This window comes from Parasteatoda tepidariorum, chromosome 2, assembly GCF_982258835.1.
Source record: "Parasteatoda tepidariorum strain Cologne lab strain chromosome 2, Ptep-v5.0, whole genome shotgun sequence".
Taxonomy (NCBI): Eukaryota; Metazoa; Arthropoda; class Arachnida; order Araneae; family Theridiidae; genus Parasteatoda; species Parasteatoda tepidariorum.
In genome coordinates this window covers 100,253,378-100,280,021 of record NC_141756.1, presented here as the reverse complement: position 1 = coordinate 100,280,021, position 26,644 = coordinate 100,253,378, and the positions used below count along the sequence as shown (strand labels likewise).

General features: G+C 30.9%; 1 protein-coding gene across 1 annotated transcript in view; it reads right to left on the bottom strand.

The window, feature by feature from the left end:
• Nucleotides 1-26,644, bottom strand: part of LOC107443257 (cGMP-dependent 3',5'-cyclic phosphodiesterase-like) — a 92,486-nt gene that overhangs the window by 31,067 nt on the left and 34,775 nt on the right. The window contains exons 6-17 of the mRNA XM_087157874.1: nucleotides 23,399-23,440; nucleotides 20,819-20,887; nucleotides 18,225-18,343; nucleotides 17,861-17,972; nucleotides 12,863-12,902; nucleotides 9,288-9,351; nucleotides 7,749-7,833; nucleotides 5,570-5,630; nucleotides 4,610-4,691; nucleotides 4,396-4,430; nucleotides 4,196-4,308; nucleotides 2,425-2,502 (exon numbers count right to left, since the gene is read on the bottom strand). Of these exons, the coding sequence (XP_087014000.1) occupies nucleotides 2,425-2,502; nucleotides 4,196-4,308; nucleotides 4,396-4,430; nucleotides 4,610-4,691; nucleotides 5,570-5,630; nucleotides 7,749-7,833; nucleotides 9,288-9,351; nucleotides 12,863-12,902; nucleotides 17,861-17,972; nucleotides 18,225-18,343; nucleotides 20,819-20,887; nucleotides 23,399-23,440 (900 nt within the window). The remainder of the gene's footprint in view (nucleotides 1-2,424; nucleotides 2,503-4,195; nucleotides 4,309-4,395; nucleotides 4,431-4,609; nucleotides 4,692-5,569; nucleotides 5,631-7,748; nucleotides 7,834-9,287; nucleotides 9,352-12,862; nucleotides 12,903-17,860; nucleotides 17,973-18,224; nucleotides 18,344-20,818; nucleotides 20,888-23,398; nucleotides 23,441-26,644) is intronic.

Genomic DNA, 26,644 nt, shown 5'->3' with positions numbered 1-26,644 from the left:
TCCCCGGAATGGCAGGTGCCGCAAGCCAATTAGAATTTTACATTTTTGAGCGTACAATTTAAAATTATCCGTATAGTTTATAAATAAAGTATATTATAATTTTATATGCTAGTTTCCTTTCCAATTCACATTTCTATTTTATTTTTACTTTGCTTCGTATGTATTGATCGGGCCGCAAAAATGTTAATCTCGGGCAGCGAGTTTGACACCCCTGATGTAGGGCATGCCGGGCAGTGGCACTTAACTAGACCTAGTATATATTTCGGACATTTACCAAAACGATCATATGATTGTCAACATTCACCAATTTCTGTCTTTTTCAGTAACATGTATAAGTTTTTTGTGTGGTTTGTTTCGTATGAATTATTCGAAATGTAAGTTAGGGTAAAAAATAAATAAATAAAATAAATAAATAAATAAAGGGATAAAAGTAAATAATAAAGAAACACAGAAATTGGCAATAACGAATAGAATTGGCTTAAAATACTTATAAAAATCAGATTATTTAAAATCTTTGTACCTAACGGTTTTCAATATTTTGTAATGGTATGCTCTTGTTTTCTGAAAAGCGTAATTCAGTATAGGGTATGGATGTTGACTAATTCAATGCGGGAAAGTACAATTAAATCAATGATTTTTATAGAATTTAATTACATCTGTTATAAATCCATAATTATTAATCAAATTGTGGAAGAGTGCGTCTATTTGTTGGTTGGATAAATAATAATTATTGCTGCAAAATCCTTTGTTTCATATTTTTGATTAAAAACAGTATTGAAATAAATGCTTAAAAAAAAAAATTCAAATTCATAATTTTTGTGATTTTTGCTTAATATTTCATTATTTTCGATTTCCCCCCCCTTTTTTTTCCAGATTTTCTGAGTATATAATCGTGTGATCTAATGTTGAGATTATATCTTTTCGTTGTTTTATTTTCTGATTTTATTTACTTTTTTAATCGTTTTTTTTTTCATTTTTATTCCTTTTAAATCGTTTCCGATGTTTCATTTCTTTTCTTGTTTTCTTTGTATCTTCATCTTATTTTGAGTTCTTTGTACATACAGCTTATGAGCAATAAAACTAAATAGTTTTTAAATTCTTAATTTTTTGTTGTAAAATCCTAATATTTATGTATATGCTAACATTTCGCTAGAAGAACTTTCAGACGATGCGAAGTAAATACAATAAGGTTTAAATAAGAAAAATTGAAAACACAAGAAATGCAATTTCAATTTATACTATTAAGAAAATTTCTTACTTCGTTAAGAACATTTCGTCTTAGTTGTTGAATACCTTCAAACAACTTTTTTTCTTCAAACAATCTGCTTTAAGTGACGGCCACTAGACCGAATGAGACATACGCATTGAAATTTGCAATATTTATTTTTAAGAAAAAGCTTTTGTTTATTATTTTTTTGCTGTCATATATATGCATGTATATTAGCAAAGGTTGATGAGGTTGACATCATTTGACATAATTCAAATCTTGCGTACATTTTGGTTCACCCAGTGTATAATTTAATTCACGCAAATTCACACAAAAAAATTTCTTAAAACTGAGAAACCTGATTCGGATGAGCTATTTCAGAGATATTTAAAAACCCATTTGTTTCCACGGAGTTGATATGCGTTTTCAGCTGTTTTTTTATGGATTAAAATAGACTTAAGTAAAAAATACAGTGAATAATGATGAAGTATATTTCATTCAAAAAGAAAAGTTATTTTGAAATGGAAAATTCGAAAACGGTTGTGGAAATTATATAATATCGTTAAATCGTGGGAATATTTTAAATGAATATTATAAGCGTTTTCATTTAACTATTTTTTAAACTATTTTATACTTTGTAAAATGGAGAAAATCTCATTTAAGCCTATTTCCGACCGAAATCATGCGAATAAAATAAATAAATAAAATAAACCAATTGTTTTCTGTTTTTGAAATGTTTAATTTGTACTATTTCGGGGGTAAAAATGGATGTTATTTAAATTTATTAGGGAAAAAAAATCCATCATGATTTTTGTAATGTTAATATTTCTAAAAGGTGAGTGAATGTGAATAAAATAAATAAATAAATAAAATAAATAAAATATACCAATTGTTTTCTGTTTTTGAAAAGTTTAATTTGTACTATTTCGGGGGTAAAAATGGAAGTTATTTAAATTTATGAGGGAAAAAAATCCATCATGATTTTTACAATCTTAATATTTCTAAAAGGTGAGTGAATGTGAATAAAATAAAATAAATAAGTAAAATAAATTAATAAAATAAATAAATAAAATAAACCAATTTTTTCTGTTTTTGAAAAGTTTAATTTGTACTATTTCGGGGGTGAAAATAGAAGTTAAATTTATGAGGGGAAAATATCCATCATGATTTTTGCAATCTTAATATTTTTAAGAGTGGAGGTAAAGAAATGAATTTACCTGCATGTGATACATCATGAGTTCATTTGATAGTCTACTTCTGTGTTGAGCGTCACGAACTTTCTTCCACATCAACGACTAAATGTACAAAAAAATACTTTCATTAAACACAGAAACAAAGAAATGAGCCATACGAATAATCTATGAAATTTTAGAACTGGCTTTTGGAGACGCGTGTGAGAGCCGAAGAAATAAAATTGGCACATTTTCTTATTTTCTATAATATGATAATCTCTGGTGACCAAAACTAAGAGAATTAGCAAATTTTGTTAAATTTTGTGAAAACAATTGAATCGATATGTAAAACTACTGCTTCCAAACAATCTTGTGGGCCGAATACTTTATAGTAGAGGTATGTACTTTATTTGCGTCTCACTAGAGCTGCACAATGAGCAATGGCGACGGTTTGAGAAATATCCCTGAGGATGTGGATCATCTTCTCACCTGTAACTTCACATTGTTACTGTATATCATTTTCATCAGTATGGTTAGAATACTATATATTCACACTTGTTCTTTCGATTCGTACTGGGATGTATGTACAGCTGTTTAACAGGACTTACTGTAACTGATATCATCTATGCATCTGTTAATATTTTCACGCAGACATCACTTTCACTTATCAGTTTCATTGTTATATAACTCACCATTTTAATTCATATACATGCTGTGTACATATATACTTGTGTAGCTGTTCTTTCATATTCAAAAGTTGTGTGGTTTATTTGCTGACAACCTTTATAAAGGTTTTGTTATTCTAGGGACCCCTTTGACTAACTACTTACGAACTTTCTAAATTGTATTATTATGTAGTGAAGTTCTTCTTTTCATCTCTTTTAGATCGCACTTACCCTTGCAAACTGTTAATATGTGATTATTTGTCTCTATTGTTTCCCGGATGTCTTTATTGTTTTCCGGTTTGTCTTTACTGTTAAAATCTAATTGTTTGTCTTTATTGATACCCGGATCATCCCTTTGGGGGCGGGATGGGGATTAGCAATGAATCCCTGAGGATGATCCGAAGACACGCCATCGCAATTTTGATCCTCTGCAGGGAGGATGGCTCTCCTGCTTTGGTAGCCCGACGACCTGCGCACGAAGTCAGTCACTTTACGGGTGAACAGTCTCGGTTCACTTCATTGGAAGGCGAATGCTCTGTTCCCTGAGCCATCCCGGCTCAGGTGTAGTGATTGGTGTGAGGTATGTTCGTCTCTTCAGGGGTCCTGCTTTCATTTCGACACCAGAGAAATTATGGTCAATATTTTTTGGAAAATGAAGATATTCACCGGATGTATTTGGTCTGTCAGATCTCCAGACCTCACATTATCTCAACGATCTCATAGCCAATACACTTTACAAGCATGATTGACCGACATTATCTTTTCAATCTGGGGTTTTCCTTTATTTGGAGAAATGTATGACTAGTTCGTATCGTTGTCACGGTGCCGACAGCTCACATTATCTAAACGATCTCATAGCCAATACACTTCACAAGGATGGCCAATTAGCCGATAGTATTTTCTCAATCTAGGTTTTCCTTTATTTGGAGCTGCTGGCAACATGACAACGATATGAACCAGTCATGCATTTCTCCAAATAAAGGAAAACCCCAGATTGAAAAGATAATGTCGTCCAAACGATCATGCTAGTGAAGTGTATTGGCTATGAGACCGTTGTCGATAATGCGAGCAATTTGACAACGATATTCTTCTAATAAAGCGTTATTTTGGAAGTGACGGAATTATCATAACATTCCTGGAATAGTACTTACATGCATTATACTAATGCCACAGTAAATTGCAAACGCCTTTGCAATTTCTTCATCGAATGAAGAGAAACACCTCTCATTCAATTTGTTGCAAAGTTCGGCAACTCCTATCACATCTGAAACGAAACATGAAACGATTTCACAGTCTCTTCCACTACCGTTTTTTTTTAAAAAAATTCTAATCAATAAAGAATTAATCTTACCTTTATCATCTTTTATAGGAAAGCATAGTATGTTTCTAAAATAGAGTGAAATGAATTTTTAGAGCAACTTTTTTAAAAAGATATTGAAATCCAATATTATTTGTAAGTACACATTAAAATATAGATTGTTTGGTGCTGTAGTAAATAAATGACAGGCAGTGTATAATTTATAATTACTTGTATTATATGAAAAGTACAATGATCGAAGTCTTACCTTGTCTTGAAACCGGTTGTTTCATCCATTTTTCTATAGAAGAGAGGATGGCTGTATGCATCATGGATGTTCAGAAGTTCACCTGAATTAACAAGTTGCAATTAAAAACCAGTTTTTTTTGTTGAAAAATTGGGCAAATCGGCCATGGTTGGATACTTGAAACTTTTTATTTCGTTAAAGCTTTCTGGTTATGCTCTTTAAGTAATACCAGTAGACATTTTTTTTGGAATTTTTTTTGTTGTTCTCCCATTAAATTTTGAAGAATGTTTCTAAAGGGGCTTTTTTCAACAAAATTTAATAGATTGAAGATCCTATTAAATTTTGTGAAAAAAAAACATCTCTTAACATGCTGCAATATTTTTTTGTTAAATTCGCGGACCACAGCACTGAACATTATTTAGTGTTCAAATACTTTCATACCGAATGAGCGTATCCTGAAAATTTCAACAAAATGAAACCCTGACTGACCCTCTAAAGAACTGACCGCCACTAACTTCAACAATTAAGGATGTCTTCTTGAGAATAAATGAGAGGTGAATTTTGCGTTGGAATGCATGCTTCGATTGATGTGTGTATTACGTGAATATCGTTTTAAAACATGCCACGATTATACTGTCACATTTGCTTTTCGCCAAGCCTAAAAGATGTTTGTAAAGTATTTTTGAAACTGATTTTCTTGTTAGACTTACATTAATCGGAATCTTTTGTGTACACTTGAATCGTCAAATGTAAAAAAAGGAAAAAAAGAGAGAGATCTAAACATGTGTGATGTTTGAATTATTTTAAATTATTTGAAGACCAATGATAGTAAAAATGTCACTTTCTATCTACCACGTCACTATCTATCGCGGGATTTGAGATACATTATTTTTTAAATTTAAAAAGAAATCGAAGGGCGGGAAAACACCACTTTAGTGCCGAGAAAAACCATTTTCTTACTGAGAAATAGGAGGACCTTACCTGATGTGGCAACGTATCCAGCAATTCCTTGATCAGCCGGTATTCTGACTTCTGATGTTGTCTAGTAAAAACAAAAATGAATGGATCAGATAATTGAATAAAGGAATAGATTATGCACGTAGGAATTCTAAAATGAAGAATTTGACTATCTTCGTTCTGAAATTTGGACTGTGGACAACAATTTCTGAAAAATCTTTGAAAAATGTAAATTAGATCGGTTTAAAACTTGGCCATTGATGAAAATTAAACTGCATACGATTCCGTTTTTCTTCTCTCCAAAAATCAGTGGTGTTTTCTAGATAACAGCTCTCATTAATATCTCTTTACTCGCTTTGTCAGGTAATTTCAATGATCAACGTCAACGTGGTCACAAAATTAGCATTTCAAAAGTTCTCTGAAACCACGTGTTTATATCCTTTGAACGCGCCTTAAGAACGTGTTTCAATAAAACTAAAATCAATAGTAATTTAATAACATAACTGGCGTTGAACAGTAGATCCAATTGTGAGTTTACTACAATCAATGTTCAAAGCCTTGTAATTTCGAATCCAGAAGGCAAAGAAAACAGCATTGGGATATCGTGGAGGACTTTTTGGTGGAAATAATTTGCTTTTGCTTTACATCTTTATCGGTTAATCTTTATTTTTATGATATGAGCTAGAGGTTTGTCGCAAGCATCGAAAAAGATATTGCCCATGACTGCTGTTTCCACAAAAGTGCAGAACTCAATTTTGTTTTCTTGGTTCAATGTTCGCTGCTAAATCTGATTTAAAAACTATTTATTTGAGACATTTAAGTTTTACTGGGTTTGTTTGTTGTTTTTACATTCTGTTTTCACATTCTTTTGGTCAAAATGTCTTCGTTTGGAAAATATATGTACTCCAAATAAGGAATGGAATTTTTCCCGATTTCTGTATAAGTGTATATTTTAAATACGCCCATTTTCAATGTTTTACGTAAATATCAGTATTGCAATTATATTTTAGTTCATTTTTCACAAACTCAACTGTTTAATTGGAAAAAAAGATAAATTCTTAGTTTTGGAATGCCAATAAAAAACAAAAGAATACGTTTTCGAAATGTATGGTCACATTTATATACCGTTCATTTACTTATTTTTTTTTCCATGCATTTGTCCCAATCCGGGTCTAATCTACAGTAAATAGCTACGATTACAATTTTAATTAATCAACGAAGCCATCAGATGGAGCAGCTTCTGTTGGTCAAAAAGACGGGAAAACTCTGGGTGAAGTCCGAGGGTACCCAAGTCAAAATTCTTGATGGTCCCATAAATTTTTTTTTTTATGATTTATGTTGGTTTCAGCGTGATTCATGATGGCCCAACATCATTTGATAGTCACCATCATCCAGCATTTATTCATGGTTTTTGATATGCCATCAAACTTCCGTCATTTCATGATGGAAAATGCTACTTTAATACTATGATGGTCAATCATCAAGGGAAGTCTCATTGAATAACAATCCATGATTATCCGTGACAGTCCATGATGGTTCCAACTATGCATTTCCCTGATAGTTTAATGGAAATTCTAGCTGGTTCTCAGGAATATACAATTTTTTTTAAATGTTGGACCATCATAAATCAGTCAGAATTCCTACATTGGGGTGATGGTTACTTACGTTGGTTACCATCAAAAAATATAATGGTTCATGATGGAATTATTGATGGTTACCATCAAGACTATGTTGGTCCATCAATGGAAAACCATCAAAAAGTTTCACTTGGGTACAAGTCTGTCTTAGTTTCTGTGCCTGCTGATTTTAGCTCGATAAAACGGGATAGCCTTCACTCCTAGGGTGGCCCTACCAGGAAAAAATCTCTCGACGTATTTTTCCCATCCCATCAAGGGACACCCTTCCCCCACGATGAGCCAACCACCAGGACTTGAAAACTAATCAGACCATCTTTTTTGTTTGCTGATTTTCTTACGGTCAGCAGCGTCCTGGAGCTTATTTGACATACGTCAGATTAAGAGGATAAGCAACACAACAAGAATTATAACTAGAACTTAAATTTTGTCTCATTGATAATATTGCAGTATTCTTTATTCTCATTAAATGGTTCTTAAGATATCACTTACAAGTAAGTTTCGTTAATTTTTTTCATAAACTAACTAATCTTGTGATCAATTATAGTCGTAAAAATATTTGCATTTACCTCAGTTCCATCTTCGGCAACATTTCCGTCAAAAACTTTAGCCACTAATTCATTTCTTTCTTTTTCTAATAAAAATAAAGAACATCTGAAAGAGAAATAAACAATCAGCAATTTTATTTTTGCAATTCTTATACTACTTTACTTAGGGGGTTAAGCCCCTTGTTCGCTAACGTTCACCAACCCGGATGATTGCTTCGCTACAATTGCTGTTTCTTGGCATGAAGTAATTGAAATTATTCAACTAAAAATATATGTACTAAAAAGAACACTTGTGCCCCCATTTCCCACGTTCAAATATTTTCCTTATGATACTATTAAGATCTATAAATGAACATATTATGAAATATTATTAAAATTATATTAGTTATTTTATAAAATAATACTTAAAATTAAAAGTATATTGTTATAACAAATTTGGTGAGTTCACAATTGTTATTTAATATTTTTGTTTGCCAAACGGACGTATGTATTTTAAATACAATTTTTGCATTCATCACTTTGTGCATGAAGCTGAAAGTTAATGTTCTAAATCATTTAACGAATCTCTTTAACCGTAATTGAAAACAGTATATTAATGTAATTTGCACCAAAAAATAATAATTGTAAAGCAGTTAATAAGATCAGACACTGATTTAAATTACTTTCTTAAAATATAATGTAGAATTACATTATTCTTATAATAATAATAAAAACAATCCTCCTGAACTCGTAATTTAGAAATCAAACAAAATTAAAAACGTAATAATAACAATACGGGTAATTTTAACCTTCAAATTAGGGATAATTTAATATGATTAAAGATCATTTAATGTGTTTGAAGAAGGAGGCGTTTGAGTCATGGCAAAAAAAAATTTCTTTTACCAGAAAACTTTGCAATTACACTGTTAGAATTTTCGGTCTAAAATTATGGTAAAATAACCGGAAGCAGTCTGTCCTTCCAATTAACCGCAAGGTTTACAATAAGAAACCATTTTCCCTTTTATGGTTCTGAAACCATTTACAACTAGTATGGTAAAAAACACGAATAAGAATTATACGTTTTTTAACCATTTACAACTAGCAAGGTTTAAAAAACGTAACAAAGAAGAAGTAGCTTTATCGTGCTGCCATCTATGCGTGAATGAGAGTATCGTATTTTAAAGGTCTAGGATTCCAAACTGGAAATAGCAAGACGTTGGAAACTCTTCATATGTAGAAGGTAATAGAGGAAATATTGTGATGTCAACGCTGTGGTTTGAACCTGAGCTTTCTTGGTCATGAGATTGACAGATTAGCCCCCTCGGCTATAATATGTACCCATCTGCGAGGAAGTGGCTTTATTTGGTGGGTCTAGTTGACGCTATATAATTCAGGTTGTTTAAATGTAATAAGAGAAAGCAGTTAATTAAAGTTTTTCTCACAGTTAACAGTTTGAATCTTATTTATGGTTATATGACTGGTTTGTTTGAATATGGTTGCATGACTATTAAATAAATTGTTATCTTACCATTTTTTCTGAGAACTTTCTAAATATAGAAATGAACATTAAATATCATTTACCTTTCTGCTTTCGTTAAATGCCTCGCTTGTGCCATTATTTCTCTAAGAAGAAGTGTTACGTCATCTGAAATTTAAGAAATAAACAAAAAAATAATTACAGTTATTGACAAAGTTTTGAAACTACACATCATACCAATGTTTTCAAAATGTAATTGCTTTCAAAAACTTATAGTTTTGTAAAATCTCAATTTCAGGTCTTGGAAAGTTCTTGTTTCTTCATAGATCATTACATATAATAACCATTTTATTTTAAAAAAAATTGTTTGAAGATTTTTTGAATACATTTACAGATGGATTCAATGCGCTGTGTTAGAAAATAATGAAACTTGTCAACAAAGGCCTCGAATGCTGTGTGGCAAAACGAAATTTTTGTGTTTCAAATTATAGTTTTGTCTCAATCAGCTCTAAAAATAAATTCGTTTTGATGTCCCAAGTCAAAAACTTTGATGGTATTTCATTGAGGGACCAACAAAATCTTGATGGTAACCATCAAAAATTCCATCATGAGTCATTATATTTTTGATGGTAACCAACATAAGTAGCCATCACCCCGATGTAAGAATTCCAACTGATTTATGATGGACCAACATAAGAATAGCAATTTATTTTGATGGTTTGTTCATGATGAATTATAAGAAATTTCCATCATAGTTTCTTCGAAATCAAATGTTGGAACGATCATGAACTACCATCACCCCAATGTAGGAGTTCGGAATTATTTTTGATGAGTCAACATAAAAAAAATAAAATTTGATGGTATATTCCTAAGAACCAGAAAGAATTTTCAATGAACCAACATGGAAATGTAAAGTTGGAACCATCAAGGACCATGACGAATCGTCATGGATTGTTGATCCACGAGAATCAAACTTCTCTTGATGGTTAACTATCATAGTATTAAAGAAGCACGGCATTTTCCATCATAGAATGGTGGAAGTTTGTTAGCATATAAAAAACCAAGAACACATAATGGAAAATGCTAGATGATGATGACCATCAAATGATGTCCGACCATCATGAAACCAACATAAACCATCAAATTGTTTTGAGGGAAACATCAAGAGGTTTGACTTGGGGAGTCAAACGAAAGTGAGCCAAGCAGTAGTCTCACTGAGATATTTGTCCCACTGGCTAACTAGTCTTCGCTTGAGTCACTATATATATATATATATATATGTAAAATGTATCAAGTATGTATGTATCAAGTAAAATGTGCATCTTTTTTGGTATCATTTCTAGCATTTAATACAGAAGATAAATATAAAATCATTTTGTGTGAAAGTCTAAAAACAGCTGAAGCTTATTAAAAAAAAGTCATAACTGGTTGCAGTTGCGAGCTAAGAAATTCCCCATCTACCGGTCTGGGATGGATTCACGTGCTCAGGCTTTATCAGTTTCTAAGTGGTTTCGGCCGTACACGGCAGCCATTCGGCGCTTAACTTCGTGTTGAAGAACTCTTGCCAAAAAGCAGACCATACCACGCTGTGAATCTTTTTTTTATATATATAACTGTCGTTGAACAGCAGATCTGATTTTCGGTTTAAGACTCTGTAGTTTTGTAATTTTGAACCAAATCCAGAAAGCAAGGGAATTCCTGAATCAAGTATTGGGGAAAATTTGCTTTCGTGGAGGATCTTTTGATGGAACTAACCCATTTTTGTGTTACTTGGAGAGAGAAACCATGAAAACCTCCCACGGTTACCTGTGATCCGTCTACCACTAAAGATATTTAACGTCAGCACTGTGGCCGGTGCGAGCCGGGTGAGGAATTCGTATCGACCTGCAATCGCTTCGATTCGAATCCCGGTTCACCTCATTGTATGGCAAGTGCTCTATCCCCTAAACCATCCCGGCTCGCTGTTCATCTTTTTTAGTGCCACGCATCCATGTTCTGTCCAATGCATGAGTGAATTAAAAAACTTTAGTCTTCACACTTTCTTAAATATTCTTGCATCCCTTACAATGGACCGAACCATTATTGCGCGAATTTAATTACTACGTATTGATGAGTCCTTAATAAATCCAAGCATTTTAAAACGATTTCATATATTCATTCATAAAAATATTTTGTTACACTCTTGAACATTTTACGACAAAGAGATTTCACTTATTTCATACCAGTACGAGTAATTAACTAGCGTCGTTAAAGTAACTCATTTCTAGAATACTTTTTATTACTTCGTTTTAAAGCGAAAGAAAATATGTTGGAGAAACTAAAAGAAACTAAAGAAAGTCATAAAAATCAGAGACATCCCGAGAATGCCTATCACTATCTATGGAGAATATATTAAATGAAGATTATCGCATTCTTCATATTAAATTTTAAAAAAAACATACGGATTTTTTTCAGTGCATCTTTAAATAAATGAATTTTATTATAAATACATTCATTTATTTCATCACGTGTATCAACAAACTACTATCGCAACTTTTTAATATTGTAATATCCTTTACATAGAACTATTATTGTTTTGTAATATTATTTGTTATATTTTAATATTATAAGAATATTTTATATTCCCATCGAAAGAAATTTACTAGTACACTAACTCTACAAAGTAGTTTTTAATATATTTTTTAAAATAAATGATGTTCCTCGTAAAGCCGATCACTGGTCTAGTGGTTACTGTACCGGATTACGGATCCAGTGGTTGCGGGTTCGAATCCCACCATTGGCAAGGATGTAACTTTCTCTCTCTCTCTGTTCTTTCTTCAGTGTGATTTTATTTTATTTTATATCCGTCGTTGAACAGCTGACACAGTTTTTGGGTTTATGACTACTAATGTTCAACTCCGTAGCCTTGTAATTTTGAACCCAATACAGAAGACAGGGCAACTCCTAGATCAGTACAGTCCCCCAGAAGTATGATTTGTTATGGGAATAAGGGGGACTTTGTGACTCAACAGATATAATGCGCATCAGTCTCCATTTACGGGGAATCTTCGGCTGGCTGGGATCAAACCCACGACCTCTTGGACATGAGCCCAGTGCCCTACAAACCAGGTTATCCCGGCCCTTTCTTCAGTGTGATTGTGTGAATGCGACCCACCCTCTGAACGGGTTTGTGGCTGTATGACCTGGTGCCCACTGGCGCAGGTGCCCACTGGGTAGCGTTAAGAGAATAGTAATTCTGGTATTTCTGAGGTCAGTGGAAAATAGACCCAAGTGCCCGCCATTGAAAAAAAAGACTATTATTGCTTTCATTTATTTCATCACATTTTTAATAAACTTATAGTACTATATTTTAGTATTGTAATATTATTTTCGTCGTAATATTATAGTTTTGTAATATTATTTGTTATATTTTAACATTATTACAATATTTTATACTCCTACCGAAGGAAATTTACTTGCACTCTAATTCTACAAAAGTCTCTTAGTATTTATTTTTTTTAAAAATTAAATGATGTTCACTGTAAAACTTTGCAGTTATCATAAAAATACTATCTTCTACAATTAATAAATCATTTGCCTCAAGAATATCAAAGAAAGTGATTACTTATTAAATCCACTTCAAGGAAAGTTTTGAAAGTCATAAAAAAAAGAAAAAAGAATAGTGTATTTGAATACTCACCTAAATGGGTGAATAGATTTTTAGCCACCGTGAGCAGAGACTGCATGTAGGAGAATAAAAGAAAAAAAATGCATTGCAATTGCAATTTCCTCTTCAAAGGGAAATAATATAACACATATAAGAATTGAGGACAATTGGCAAATGTTTAAAGCATTGCCTCTACGATGAATTGACTTTTAGGTTACATCGGTGCCCATTTTGTAAATACTAAACAAGAATAAATAAATAAATACAAAAAAAATCTCTGTATAGTTTGTCTATGGCTACAACTCCCCTAGCTATTTGTCTGGAGTAGTGGTGTTGACTATGGTTACTAGGTTTAACTATTTCAAGTAGGGGTGTTAAGTCATAATTAAAGACAGGTTTTGGCTCAGGTCGGCGAGAGAAATGGATTTAGGGGAGAAAGAAGCTCCCCTCTTTGAAATGCACTATTTCTTGTTTCCATAGCAGCAGACGGCTTTAGACTGCGTGGCGAGGGGAGTTCTATCTTTAGACAAACTGTATAATAAATCTGTCCGTATAGATGTTCGCTAATAACTCGAGGAGAGGTTTGGATCGTATTTTTTCTACAGTTTGCAACTTTTTATGCGGTGATATGCAAGCAGTCACCTTTTTATGACGTCGTTTAGTTTGGAGGCAATATTGAAAATTCTATTGTTGAAAACCATTGTTGCAAATCAAACATTCCTTGATATCTTTTGAAAGGTTTCGCCGATTGGCTCAGCATTTTTATTTTGTTACAGATATTGATAATACTTTTGGGGGCTGGGGGATCATTCTGCGTTATTTTCCATCCCGTGCGATGTAGAAAAAGGAGTTTTTTTGTCATTGTTTTAACGCTTTGCTGTCATGGAAATATTGCTACAAAGTGTTTAAAAAATAGAAGTAGACGAATCTCTTCTATTTTGTAAAAATAGAAGTTTTACAAGCATTTCACTTACAAATTATTCACCACGATTCTCACTGTGGTCAAATCTAAAAAATGACCCAAGATCAAAAAGTGCGAACATGCAAGAGGGAAAAAATTGAATCCAGTTTCATTTCTGCTTAATTACGTATGATTTTTATTTTACAATTATCGATATTAAATCTCGAAATACTTGAAATTCTTCCAATTTAAAAAAAAGTGGGAGGAGCTTGTCGAAGGTTAGTAAACAGATAAAATTTAACACCACTAATTTTATGTTTTTTGCTTTTTTATACAAAAAAAGTAATATTTGTTTTTGCATCTTGATGTCTATTATTATCACAAATTTTCACGTACTCAATAGTCATGGTAAAATAATTTACTGGACATACTGTTTTTAGATCGAAGAAGTCCATTTTATAATGAATATTGAATTTAGGTGAAACTTCGTAACTATATTTATGCTCATTAAAATATTTTTGCACTAGTTCTATGATAATTTCAGTCAAAAAATAATTTATTTTTTAACTATTTCAGCATAATCTCCTTAAATTAAAATGTATGTAAATATTTACATCATCTTAAACTATGTCAATAACAAAGTATGCAAAAAAAATCATATATAAGAAGTGAAACTTTTATTTTTCTATTTTTATTTTTCCAATTTTATTCCACGAATTTAAACATTTGGAGCTGTGCATTCTCATTTCGTTGAAATAAATTTTTGAAATAACTGAATGAAATTATTTAATAAGTTGCAGCAAGAATTGACGCATCACTTTAAATGAAGTGAATGATTCAGGACACTAAATAATTATTCAGAGAACAACAACTGATTCTGGAGTTGAGGATTATTCCTTTTAGATATTTTTGGAATAGTTAAATTGTTTGCCTCCTGAAAACTCTTTCAAGTCTTATGATTTATTCAAAGCTAATTCCTCATTTCCTATTCTGCTACTGAGTAATACTTCATTTTATGTTTGAATCCCCTGAAAAATTATGTTGCATTCTTCAAGTTTATACATGAGTTTACTTAAAATTTGATGAAATAGCGTAATGTTTTTCAAATTTCTCTTTTTTTGTAGACGGTGTGCAAAAAAGCACAAAAAAGTCAGTTGTTTATTTTCCGTTCGCAAAATGTCTGCCATTATGACATTCGAAAGACATTCAGATCAATAAATAGCATTTGAAAACGCCTTCTGTTTTTCTGTTTTTAAATCAACCTAAAACTTTTAATGGGTTTAATTTATGTGTGTACATAAGTTTCCGGTCTACGCATATGATTTTTAAAATGTTTTCTCCCAGAGAAATTTAAATCAACTTTAAATAAATTTACGCAGTGAGTAAAATAGATTCAACACTTTCGGGTAAACTAGTTGTTTGTCTGAAGAAAGTTGGGTTGATGAAGTCCTTAATGATTCATATTATTTCCTATATTATGTTGTGTTTACCTTCTTTTAGGGAGTTGTGTGACGTAAGCGGGAGGTTGCCTGGACGACGACATGAGAGCTGAAACTCAAATCGCTAATGACTGACGTGATCACACACAGTAAATGTAAATTGGTTTTATCGTGGGCATTAACTTCTGGTCTCTAATCCACAAAAGCCTCATTAAATAGTAGCCTTTAAAATGTGCTCCCCATTAACTAACCCCTGTAATGAACTATTTCAATAGGAAATACAGAACAACGGTGACATTCCTGATTATAGACAATATTTTTTTAAAAATCCTTCTTTCTTGTCATTGGAAGAAAAAAAAAAGGAAAATTATATTCCCTGTAATGAATTATTTCAATAGGAAATACTGTTCAACGGAGACTTTGCTGATTGTAGACAATACTTTTTTTGAAATCCTTCCCTCTTATCTAAAGAAAAATTATAATCCCTGTAATGAATTATTTTAATTGGAAACGCAGAACAACGGAGACTTTCCTGATTATAGACTATATTTTTAAAAAAAATCTTTCTTTCTTATCATCCGAAGATAAAAAAAAGGAAAATTATAATCCTTGCAATGAACTATTTCAATAGGAAATACAGTTCAATGGAGACTTTCCTGATTATAGACAATATTTTTTTAAAAAAATCCTTCTTTCTTATCATTTGAAGAAATAAAAGGAAAATTATAATCCCTGTAATGAATTATTTTAATTGGAAATGCAGAACAACGGAGATTTTCCTGATTGTAGACAATATTTTTTTAAAAATTCTTTTTTCTTGTCATCTGAAGAAATAAAAGGAAAATTATAATCCCTGTAATGAACTATTTCAGTAGGAATTACAGAACAACGGAGATTTTCCTGATTATAGACAATATTTTTATAAAAATCCCTCTTTCTTGTCATCTGAAGAAAAAAAATAAAGGAAAAATTATAACCCTTGTAAGGAACTATTACAATAGCAAATATTGAACAACGGAGATTTTCCTGATTATAGACAATATTTTTTTAAAAATCCTTTTTTCTTGTCATCTGAAGAAATAAAAGAAAAATTATAATCCCTGTAATGAACTATTTCAGTAGGAAATACAGAACAACGGAGACTTTCCTGATTATAGACAATATTTTTTTTAAAAAATCCTTCTTTCTTATCATTTGAAGGGGAAAAAAAAGGTAAATTATAACCCCTGCAATGAACTATTTCAATAGGAAATACAGAACAACGGTGTTCCTGATTATAGACAATATTTTTATAAAAATCCATCTTTCTTGTCATCTGAAGAAAAAATTATGATTCCTTTTTTAACAATTCCAGATTAATGTAGAAAGTTTTCCACCAAGTTAATTTTTGTGTAAGGGATGTTTCTATGATAAAGAGTTTAAAATACCTCACATTGACGATCGGTATTTTCAGTCGGCTATTTTATTTTCTTAAATTTAACATCGGCAATTTAATAAATAGCTATATCTCACTACAAATATTTCGAACTTTCCATCTTTCAGAAGTAAAAAAATTGATTATTAGAAGGATAACAATCGAAATTAAATTCGATTTAGTGAGAAAAACGATAAAGTGGTTATTTGAACAGCAGTTAAATGAAGAAAGGGTTTGTTTTATGGATGAATAACAATAAAAATCAGACAACGTGAATAACGTGACTTACTAAAGTTATGGTTCTATAATAAGGAACCTCACTGTTCAAAACACAGAATATGAGAAGGAAAATAGGCAGGTGCAGAAAAAAAAAATCACGAACAAGTTGCAACAATGGGGGGGTAAAAGCACTTAAATAGGAGATGTGGAAACGCGAGAAGCAGGCGTGGTCAGAATGTAAATAGTAGTAGAAGTAAGTAGTAAAGTGGAATGTAAATAGTAGAAGTAAGTAGTAAAGTAGAATGAAACTAGTAGTAGAAGTAAGTAGTAAAGTAGAATGCAAATAGTAGTAGAAGTAAGTAGTAAAGTAGAATGTAATTAGTAGTAGAAGTAAGTAGTAAAGTAGAATGTAAATAGTAGTAGAAGTAAAAAGTAAAGTAGAATGTAAGTAGTAGAAGTAAAGTAGAATGTAACTAGTAGTAGAAGTAAAAAGTAAAGTAGAATGTAAGTGGTAGAAGTAGTAAAGTAGAATGTAACTAGTAGTAAAAGTAAGTAGTAAAGTAGAATGTAACTAGCAGTAGAAATAAGTAGTAAAGTAGAATCTAACTAGAAGTAGAAATAAGTAGTAAAGTAGAATGTAACTAGAAGTAGAAGTAAGTTGTAAAGTAGAATGTAATTAGTAGTAGAAGTAAGTAGTAAAGTAGAATGTAAATAGTAGTAGAAGTAAAAAGTAAAGTAGAATGTAACTAGAAGTAGGAGTAAGTTGCAAAGTAGAATGTAATTAGTAGTAGAAGTAAGTAGTAAAGTAGAATGTAAATAGTAGTAGAAGTAAAAAGTAAAGTAGAATGTAAGTAGTAGAAGTAAAGTAGAACGTAACTAGTAGTAGAAGAGTAAAAAGTAAAGTAGAATGTAAGTGGTAGAAGTAGTAAAGTAGAATGTAACTAGTAGTAAAAGTAAGTAGTAAAGTAGAATGTAACTAGTAGTAAAAGTAAGTAGTAAATTCGAATGTAATAAGTAGAAGTAGAAATGTGAACGAGTTAAAAAAGCAGAAGTCTTACCTGACACTCTTCCCTTAGTCTTCTCTCTTCTTCGTGGGCTTCTGTTCTGAGTAAAATGTGTGCAAGGGGACGAAAAGAGTTTAAAATTAGTTTTTCATCCTCTTCACAGAAACTGTGGAAGAAAAAAAAAACAACAGAGAAAAATTAATAATTTTAAAGATTTTCAAAATTTTACCAAGAGATTCAGGCATTTTGAAGGAATGCAAATGTTTCTTTCCGTGCTTTAATCGTTCCTCATCGTTCAGAAATATTCAGTTTACATTAAAACAACAAGAAACGATTCCTTCACTTTTACCTGGGGGGGGGGGATACAATGAATTCTGAAAATAAACATCAAAAATTTTTTTTATTTGAGTGTGAATACCTTTTTTTATTGAGTAAGCAGACGATCATGGAGACGGTGTCTTCTTTCTTTGGGACGGAAACGCACAGCAAGGATTCAGCCACGCACCCCAAGCTGTTCTCAATCACAGATATTTGATCCTGAATTTAAAAAGGAAAAAAAAAGTTTTTTTGACAACTTTAATAACAATAACAATATTTCTTCAAAAAAAAAAAAAAAAAAAAAAAAAAAAAAAAAAAAACAGCCTTTTACTTTACAATGAATACAGTTTTAGACATTTCTAGTAATTTTAGCCTTTCGAATCTTACAGTTGTTTGAGTGCGTCTGTAAGAATGATATATATATTCAGACTGAAAAAATTATATATATTCTGACATTCATAATGCTTTGAACATTCATAAAAAATTCCTTAGAAACTTATTACAGTAGCATGAATTTATGTGCTCTAAAATGTTTTAATATTGTATGAATAGTTATTACTTTGCAACTCAGAGCGCAAACATTCTTATAATGAAACACATCTTCATGGCTTTCTGTAGGTTAGAACCTTTCAAATATGTAATTAATCAAGTAATTGTATAATTTGAAAGTCATCTTTTACATTGCACTAAAAGAACTGTATGATGCCCGGGGTCTGAGTGGTAGCACTTCACGCTCTCGTGCTACAGGTCCCGGGTTCGATCCTTGGCCCGGACAAGGTTAACTCAGCTTTTCATCCTTTGAGTGGGTCTATAACAGGGATGGGCAAACTACGGCCCGCGGGCCAACTGTGGCCCGTCGGAAGGTTTTATCCGGCCCCCGGATAGAATTTTAACTTGCCGATCCGTGGCAAATATATATAAGATACCTTATACATCGATTATTTTGTCTACTTTGTTTAAAGCTATTTTTGTTCTTTCTTTTTCAACAAAGTACTGATGACCTTTTTACTATCTCTATTGGTGAAATTGATGGAAATAGTTAGCACAAATAGCTCCAATTAGTAAAATGTTGAAAGCGTAAGTTCTTTATAGAATAGCTGTAGATTAGCTTCAACAAGCGTTTGTGTTTCTCGAGGATCAGACATATGTAATCTAACACAGGTGAATTGTGCTTCACATGTGGCAGACAGCGTATTTTAAGCTCCAACGAGCGGATTTTTCTGCCGGTGCGAGTTCTAACATTATTTATTGATTATGGAAAGATTGAACACTATTGTTGTTTCTAAACATGCCAAATTTTGAATTTTGCAAATCATTACCCAAAGCTAGTTTTCAAAATTTAATATCTCATGCCCAGAAAATCAGTGCTATGTTTGCTTCGTCTTATATATGTGAACAAGTGTTTTCAACTATGAACCTTAGAAAAAATCATTTCAGTAACAGACAAGCATTTAACCTCCTTCCTTAAAATAAGCACATCTCACTTTGAACCTCAATATAAGAAGCTTTTAAAAATGAAATCGCAATTTCATTCATCTCATTAACTATTTAAATTAAAACTTGTATATCGTTTTTTTATTTTAGAAGATTTTACTCGGCCCACCAAACTATTTTTACTCGATTTTTTGCCCTTGACCAAAAAAGTTTGCCCATCCCTGGTCTATAAGATGAGTACTAAGTATGCTTGAGGGTTTAATAGATGAGAGTTCCACGTATGGTTGACCACTAAACCGGAACAACTTCTACCGCACCCCACAGCCCAAGGTCAAGAAAACTGAGATGGGCATCACCCTAAGCCTTGGACCTCTATATGCTATCGCGCCTCTGAGTTTTAGTAGTAAAGGCAAAGACCTATATATTCTTTGGTAAAGGGACGGTATTATTCTAAATACTCAGTAAAACCTATGCATTTATCTAAATAGACGCCAAAAAGTTCTTTTTCATGCACTGAAGAAAAAAGTAGGGTCAAAACTTCCAGATAATGGAAAAATTTACCATGGCTATAAGGGAATTAAAAAAAAGCTCGGTAATTTTTATCGATGCGCTTTAGTAAAATTAATTGTATTTTGGAAAAATTAATAGAGGATTTTGGTTAAATTAATATTAAAATATGGTTTTATAACGAAAGATAAAATTTGATAAATGCGGTAAAATTTGGTCATTTTATCATAGAACTTATGGCGTAAAAACCATAGGCTGAAAAATATTTGCACTGTTAAAATTTTTTTTTTTTAGTTTCGTATTTTTTATTAAACGTGTGCTAATAGGAACTATAATTTTTAAAACCAGAATTGAGAGTATAATGACTATAAAATTTGGTCACAAACCTTCCACTAGACAATTTAAAAATCATTAAAATTTCAAAACTGTGAGAGAAAATTAATATTTTTCATATTATTTTAGAATAAAAATATTTATTATTAGTCAGGATTTATGCAGTTACTCACTTAAAGCTTTTGAGAATACTTCGTTTTTAAAGTTGAAAATATAAATAAGTAAAAAAATTACGGCTGAGGAAAAAAATACACAACACACGAGTAAAAAATGCAACCTAGTCTTTTGTCTAGAAATAGAGATAAAAAAAAACTCTTCTTTCACTATTTTAGAAAAGAGCCAATGACATTCATTTAAACATTTCGATTTTTCTTTATTTGAGCACATAATTTGTGGATGAATTCTGAAAGTAAACGTTACCTGTTTTATATCATCTAAAGTTAAAGAGCGTTTTTCTTTTATTGCTGTCGTGAAACTATTGCTTTGTATCTGAAATAGAAAAAAAGGTTTTCTATTAGGGATATGTATTTTCTTAGTAAATTATTAAGAGATAGGAATTAATCTAAAAGATTTAAAAATATTTTTAGAGATAGTTTTTCGTCAATCTTTCTTGTGCACTATTATTTATGTTTCAGGAAGGTCACACAAATATCACAAATGCATTTTAGATAGTTTCAATGAACCTGAGATCTTCTTGTCAGCTATGTTTGGACCTGTTTGATACAAAATGACTCTAATAAAGACCTGTTTGATAGGACCTGTTTGATGCGAAATTACTCTAATAGAGACCTGTTTGATAGGAGACCTTTTTGAAGGACCTTTGTTTGATACAAAATTACTCTATACTTCATTTCACCTCAAGTTGGCACTGGAGAGAAGGGCAGGTAGACCGGATTGCAGCCGTTCTCATGGAAACTGGGTTGCTCTAAGATAGTTGGGGGCATGAGGTAGCAAAAACAGTGAGAAAGTGGCTAATATTGGCGTTAAAGAAAACAAAGCGCCTATATATATATATATATATATATATATATATATATATATATATATATATATATATATATATATATATATATATATATATATATATTTATTTATTTTTACCAAGAATCTTACTAAAATTTTGAGCAAAATACAGAAAAGAACAAGATTATTTTTTCAGAGTATTTCTAATAATAATTGATTTGAGATAATAATTATACACTGATTTCTTATTATAATTTTTAAAAAATAGCTTTTCCTTATTGTGATTTTTAAGAAAAATATTTTGTCATTTATTTTTTTTTAACTAAGCAAAACTAATTTTAAACAAAACAAAATTATATTTAAAAAGAAAATTTCTTGTTAAATTGAAGTAAAAAAAAAATACAAAGATGCTCATAAATACTTTAATTCAGAAATTTATTTTTGTATGCACCCTTTTTTACGGAGTTATATTTTGTAATTTATCCCACATTGGTTTTTTGTGGGGGAAGGAAAAGTCAACATAGGCCTGAAATCATTGATCATGAAAAATATAATGCGTATGTTTTATAATATTTACTGTTTTTTTTATATAAAGAAATTATGTTTTTTTCTGTAAAGTTCTTTTTTATTATAAAAGTAATTTTTTTCAGAAATATATTTGTTTCCATGAAACAAAAGAACTAACCTAAAAAGCCTCTCTTAAAGAAACCTGTCTATTAAAACCTCATTATAAGAGAAGATTACCTTTTTCTTTTCTCGAGAGAAAATCCCAAGTCTTTGAAAATTCGATATAAAGCTTAATTAATAGCTGCAAAAACAAACTAACAAAAAAACTAACATTTAATAATTAGAAAAAAAAGCAAAAAAATAAAGAAACAAAGAATTACAAAAAAATTACAAATTAATACAAGAAAATAAAATTAATAACCATTAAAAAACAAGCTGAAAATAAATAAATATTAAAAAAAATGTAAGCGACACGAGTCTAAGTAATTGAAATAAAGCGCAAAGGCAAGGAGACTCAAAGGAGCTGGCTGATCAGTGCAAAATAAAAGCCAACGCGCCAATCCCTCGTCCTCGAAACTAGTTCATCGCCAAATTAAAACCTCCTTCTTTGTACATTCGCCCTCTTAAGTTAAATATATTTAAACGTGATAAAACTTATAAAACATGTTTCAAAGTAAGGTGAAACGAAGTATAATAGAGACCTGATTGATAGGAAACCTGTTTGAAGGACCTTTTTGATACAAAATTAATCGAGACCTGTTTGATAGGAGACCTGTATGATGCAAAGTTACTCTAATAGAGACCTGTTTGATAGACTTCTTTGAAGGACCTCTTTGATACAATTCTGCAATCTCCTTCATCGAATCGATTTTTAAAAGTACTCATATAAACTATTATGAATTTCATGTATGTTTTTAATTGTGTAATAAAGGCATTTAAGTTCTCATGAGATTTACATAAATCTGTCAGCTGTATTAAATAACTTTATAATACTTAACTTCTATTCACTTCGGATTTGTTGAGCATAGTTCAAATTCATCTTAATTTTTTCTGTGCTGTGCGCGTCTTTGATAAACTAACCCATTTTATTTTAAGAAGTAGTGTATATGTGCACCCTAAATCAATGATTCTTACTTTATATCGTATCGTAAAAATAACTTTACTGATTCTTATGTGCGTCGCGTCTTACAGTAACTATAAATTTTGATGCTACCGAATGGCAATAAGGTTTGCGCCTCTATTTTACATCAAATAGTGCAAAAGAAAGTACTTCACTACACCAAGAACTTTCCTTGTGTAGTGGAACACCATATTGATAGTTGTCTGCGAAATTCACTTTACAGTGTTTAGAACTAAAAAAGAATACACTTCAACGACGATCTTAGAGATTCAAAAACACCATTCATGCCCTCCAATATAATTTTTTTTCCTATTGCGTTTTTGTTGTCCACCCATCTCCTTTTTATATAAAGAACAATTGTCTATTAAGCAACTCTACTTTGAATAGTAAAAAATGCGTTTTAAACTTACAGGAAACGAAATTCTTTCTTCCAATATTTTGTCACTCATTACCTGCAAATAACAACAAAATTATAAGAAAGTAATTTTTTTTATAAGATAATCTTTTTCCAATAAAGAAACTAAAACTTGGGTATATTTTTATAACTTTCTCTTCCTTTTTTACAAAAGAAAAGTAGCCGTAACAAGAATGATATAACTGGTAAATACAGGAAAACAACACTATGCTGTTCATAAAAATATCGTTGTTTAGGTAAGTTTTCGGATCTAATGAAATAGAATGAAGAGTGCTCATTCCTTAATCACTTTTCTTTAATTCCAACCTTCCCAATGGCAGTGGATTGTCCCATACTAAAACCCCTTGCCCGGTATTCCCTACACTGACATTTTTCTAATATAAATTGCATGTGGAAATTCGTAGAAAAAATTCACTGGTAGTACTAACTTAATTGAAATCATCAATAAAAGTTATTAGGGGAGAGTGGAATAAGACCGGGTATTGGAATGAGATTGCCCAAATCAAAATTTTTGATGGTTTTCCATTGATGGACTAACATAATCTTCATGGTAACCATCAATAATTCCATCATGAACCATCATATTTTTGATGGTAACCAGCATAAGTAACCATCACCCCAAAGTAGGAATTCGAACTGATTTTTAATTGGCCAACATAAAAAGCAAAATAACAAATTGTTTTGATGGTATATTCCTGCTGAATCAACAATAATTATTATTGAACCATCATAGAAATGTATTGCTGTATCATTATGGATCTTCTCGAGTTTCCATCTTAGAATTCAAATGTTGGAACGATCATGAACAACCATCATCTCAATGTAGGAATTTGGACTGATTTACGATGGTTCGACATAAAAAATAAACAAAACAAATTGTTTTGATGATATATTCCTGAGAACTAACAAGAATTACCTTTAAACCATCATGGAAATGTATAGTTAGAACCATCATAGACTATCACGGATTGCTGGTCCATGCGAAACAAACTTGTCTAGAGGGTTAACCATCATAGTATTAAAGTACCATTTTGCATCATGAAATGATGGCATATTAAAAGCCATGCACAAAATGGACAATGTTGGATGATGATGACCATCAAAAGATGTTGGACCATCACGAATCGCATTGAAACCAACATAAAACATCACAATGTTTTGATGGGACCATCAAGAATTTTGACTTTCGTGGGTATTTCGATTGTGTCAAAATTATTTCTTTATTCTAGCGGAGCTCTGAATTACACTATTCGCGATCGCAACGAACTAAAGGGGGCGTTGTTGTATGAGACTAATACCTGCGATTTCTATATGAACAGTCATTCAGTTACTCTGGAGACGTCTTTAATGTAGCGTGTAACATTGTAGCGTTCCTTCTTTATCATAGCTTATTAAATTTAAAAAAGAAAAATGTTTGATATCCTTTCTTATGCAACCGAAAACAAGATGGCATCGCTTTTTTTAAAAAAGGAACATCTAAAACACATCTGAAAAATATTTGTAAATAAACAGAAAAAAATATGTATCTTCTTATTAGAGTTAAACCTAATGCCCGAAAAATAGTTTTACTAAGTTTAGTGTTATAACATAAAAGGCCTATTTAAACTTTACATTCCATAGTTTTAAGAATCATATTACTTCAAACATTAAAAGAAGCAAAAAGTATACATAAGCTTCATAATTTTATTTAATTTAATTTTGTAAAAAAGGTCTTTGACAACAATTTTTATCAAAAAATTTTAAGTTTTAATGAAAATCATTATTTAGAAACTAAAAAACGTAAAATAAAGAATGCTTACGATACAAAGCAAAAAAGAAAAAACCAATTCAAAAATTCCTTACATTAAAATAAACAACTTTCATGTTTTTTCTTTTTTGATTCATAACAGAACGCAGAAAGCCATTCTATAGAAAACTATCATCAAATAAGAAAAAAATTACTTAAAAGTAAAATTTTTTATTTTATAAAAATGAACACTTACCTGCTTTATAAATCAGAAGAATTCCAAAATGATTTGTTCTTCGATTTTTGTTACCATTTTTTAGTGCTACGAAAATGCGTCTTTGGGATTTGCCAAAAATAGAACAAGATGCAATTTTATTTTTTCTAGAGCGAAATAATTTGCCCATTGTCCACCGAAATCCAATAAACTACTTTGATTTTAAATAAAGTGTTTCATTTTATGATTTGTTTTTTAATGAGTTAGAAACATTTTGGTGTAGATTGGTGGCACTTAAAAACCGCCAAATCTGTAGTTGCGGTGGCGTTATTACGTAAGTACCGAATTTTTATTCCATACTTTTTTGAATCATATTACTTCAAACATTAGAATATGCAAGAAGTATACATTAGCACATAATGTTATACCACTTAATTTTTTAAAACGATTATTTTAAAAATTTTTATCAAAAAATTATAAACTAAAAAACGTAAAATAAAGAATTCTTAGGATAAAAAAACGATTTTAAAAATTCCTCATATTGAAATAAAAAACTTCCATACTGTTTCTCTTTTTATTCTTATAGTTCTTAATCAGACGTGAAAAAGCATTCTGTAGAGAACTATCATCAAATGAAAAAAAAATATTTACAAGCAAATTTTTAATTGTAAAAATCATTGCACTTACCTGATTTATAATTCCCGGAGAATTCCAAAATGATATGTTCCTTGTTTGAAAACTTTATTCTCAAATAATAGATACATAGTTTATCCCTTCATTACTATTAGATAACATACTACACAGCAAAATTTTATAATTTTATAATTGGGTATAATATGAAAAAAACACAACTACTTCGATTTAGTAGGAACAGTATATGACGCAATGCTAAACGAATGGAATTTAGTTGTTGTTTATTTAGCTATTGTTATTAGTAGTTGTTGTTATTTGTTTTAGTTGTTGTTGTTTATTTAGTTGTATTTAGTTTCAATAACTTTTCTTTATAATGCAATGAAATCTGGCGAGCAGCTATTTAAACGATCGAACACTTCGTTAGTTTATTGGTGGCTTGAAGTTAGGCTCGCAGAAAATGCCGTTCATGGGTTAAATTTAGTAGGAACAACACAACCTGTGACGTAGGCTATATTATACCCAATTGATATGAATTTGAATATGTAGATAAAAACAGAATAGCTGAATTCTAGTTGAACTTATTCTTTCAAAAATTAAAAAATACTTACCAAGAAAACGATTAAAATTAATTAAGAATCAGCACAAATGACACAATTTCAAGTAACTTG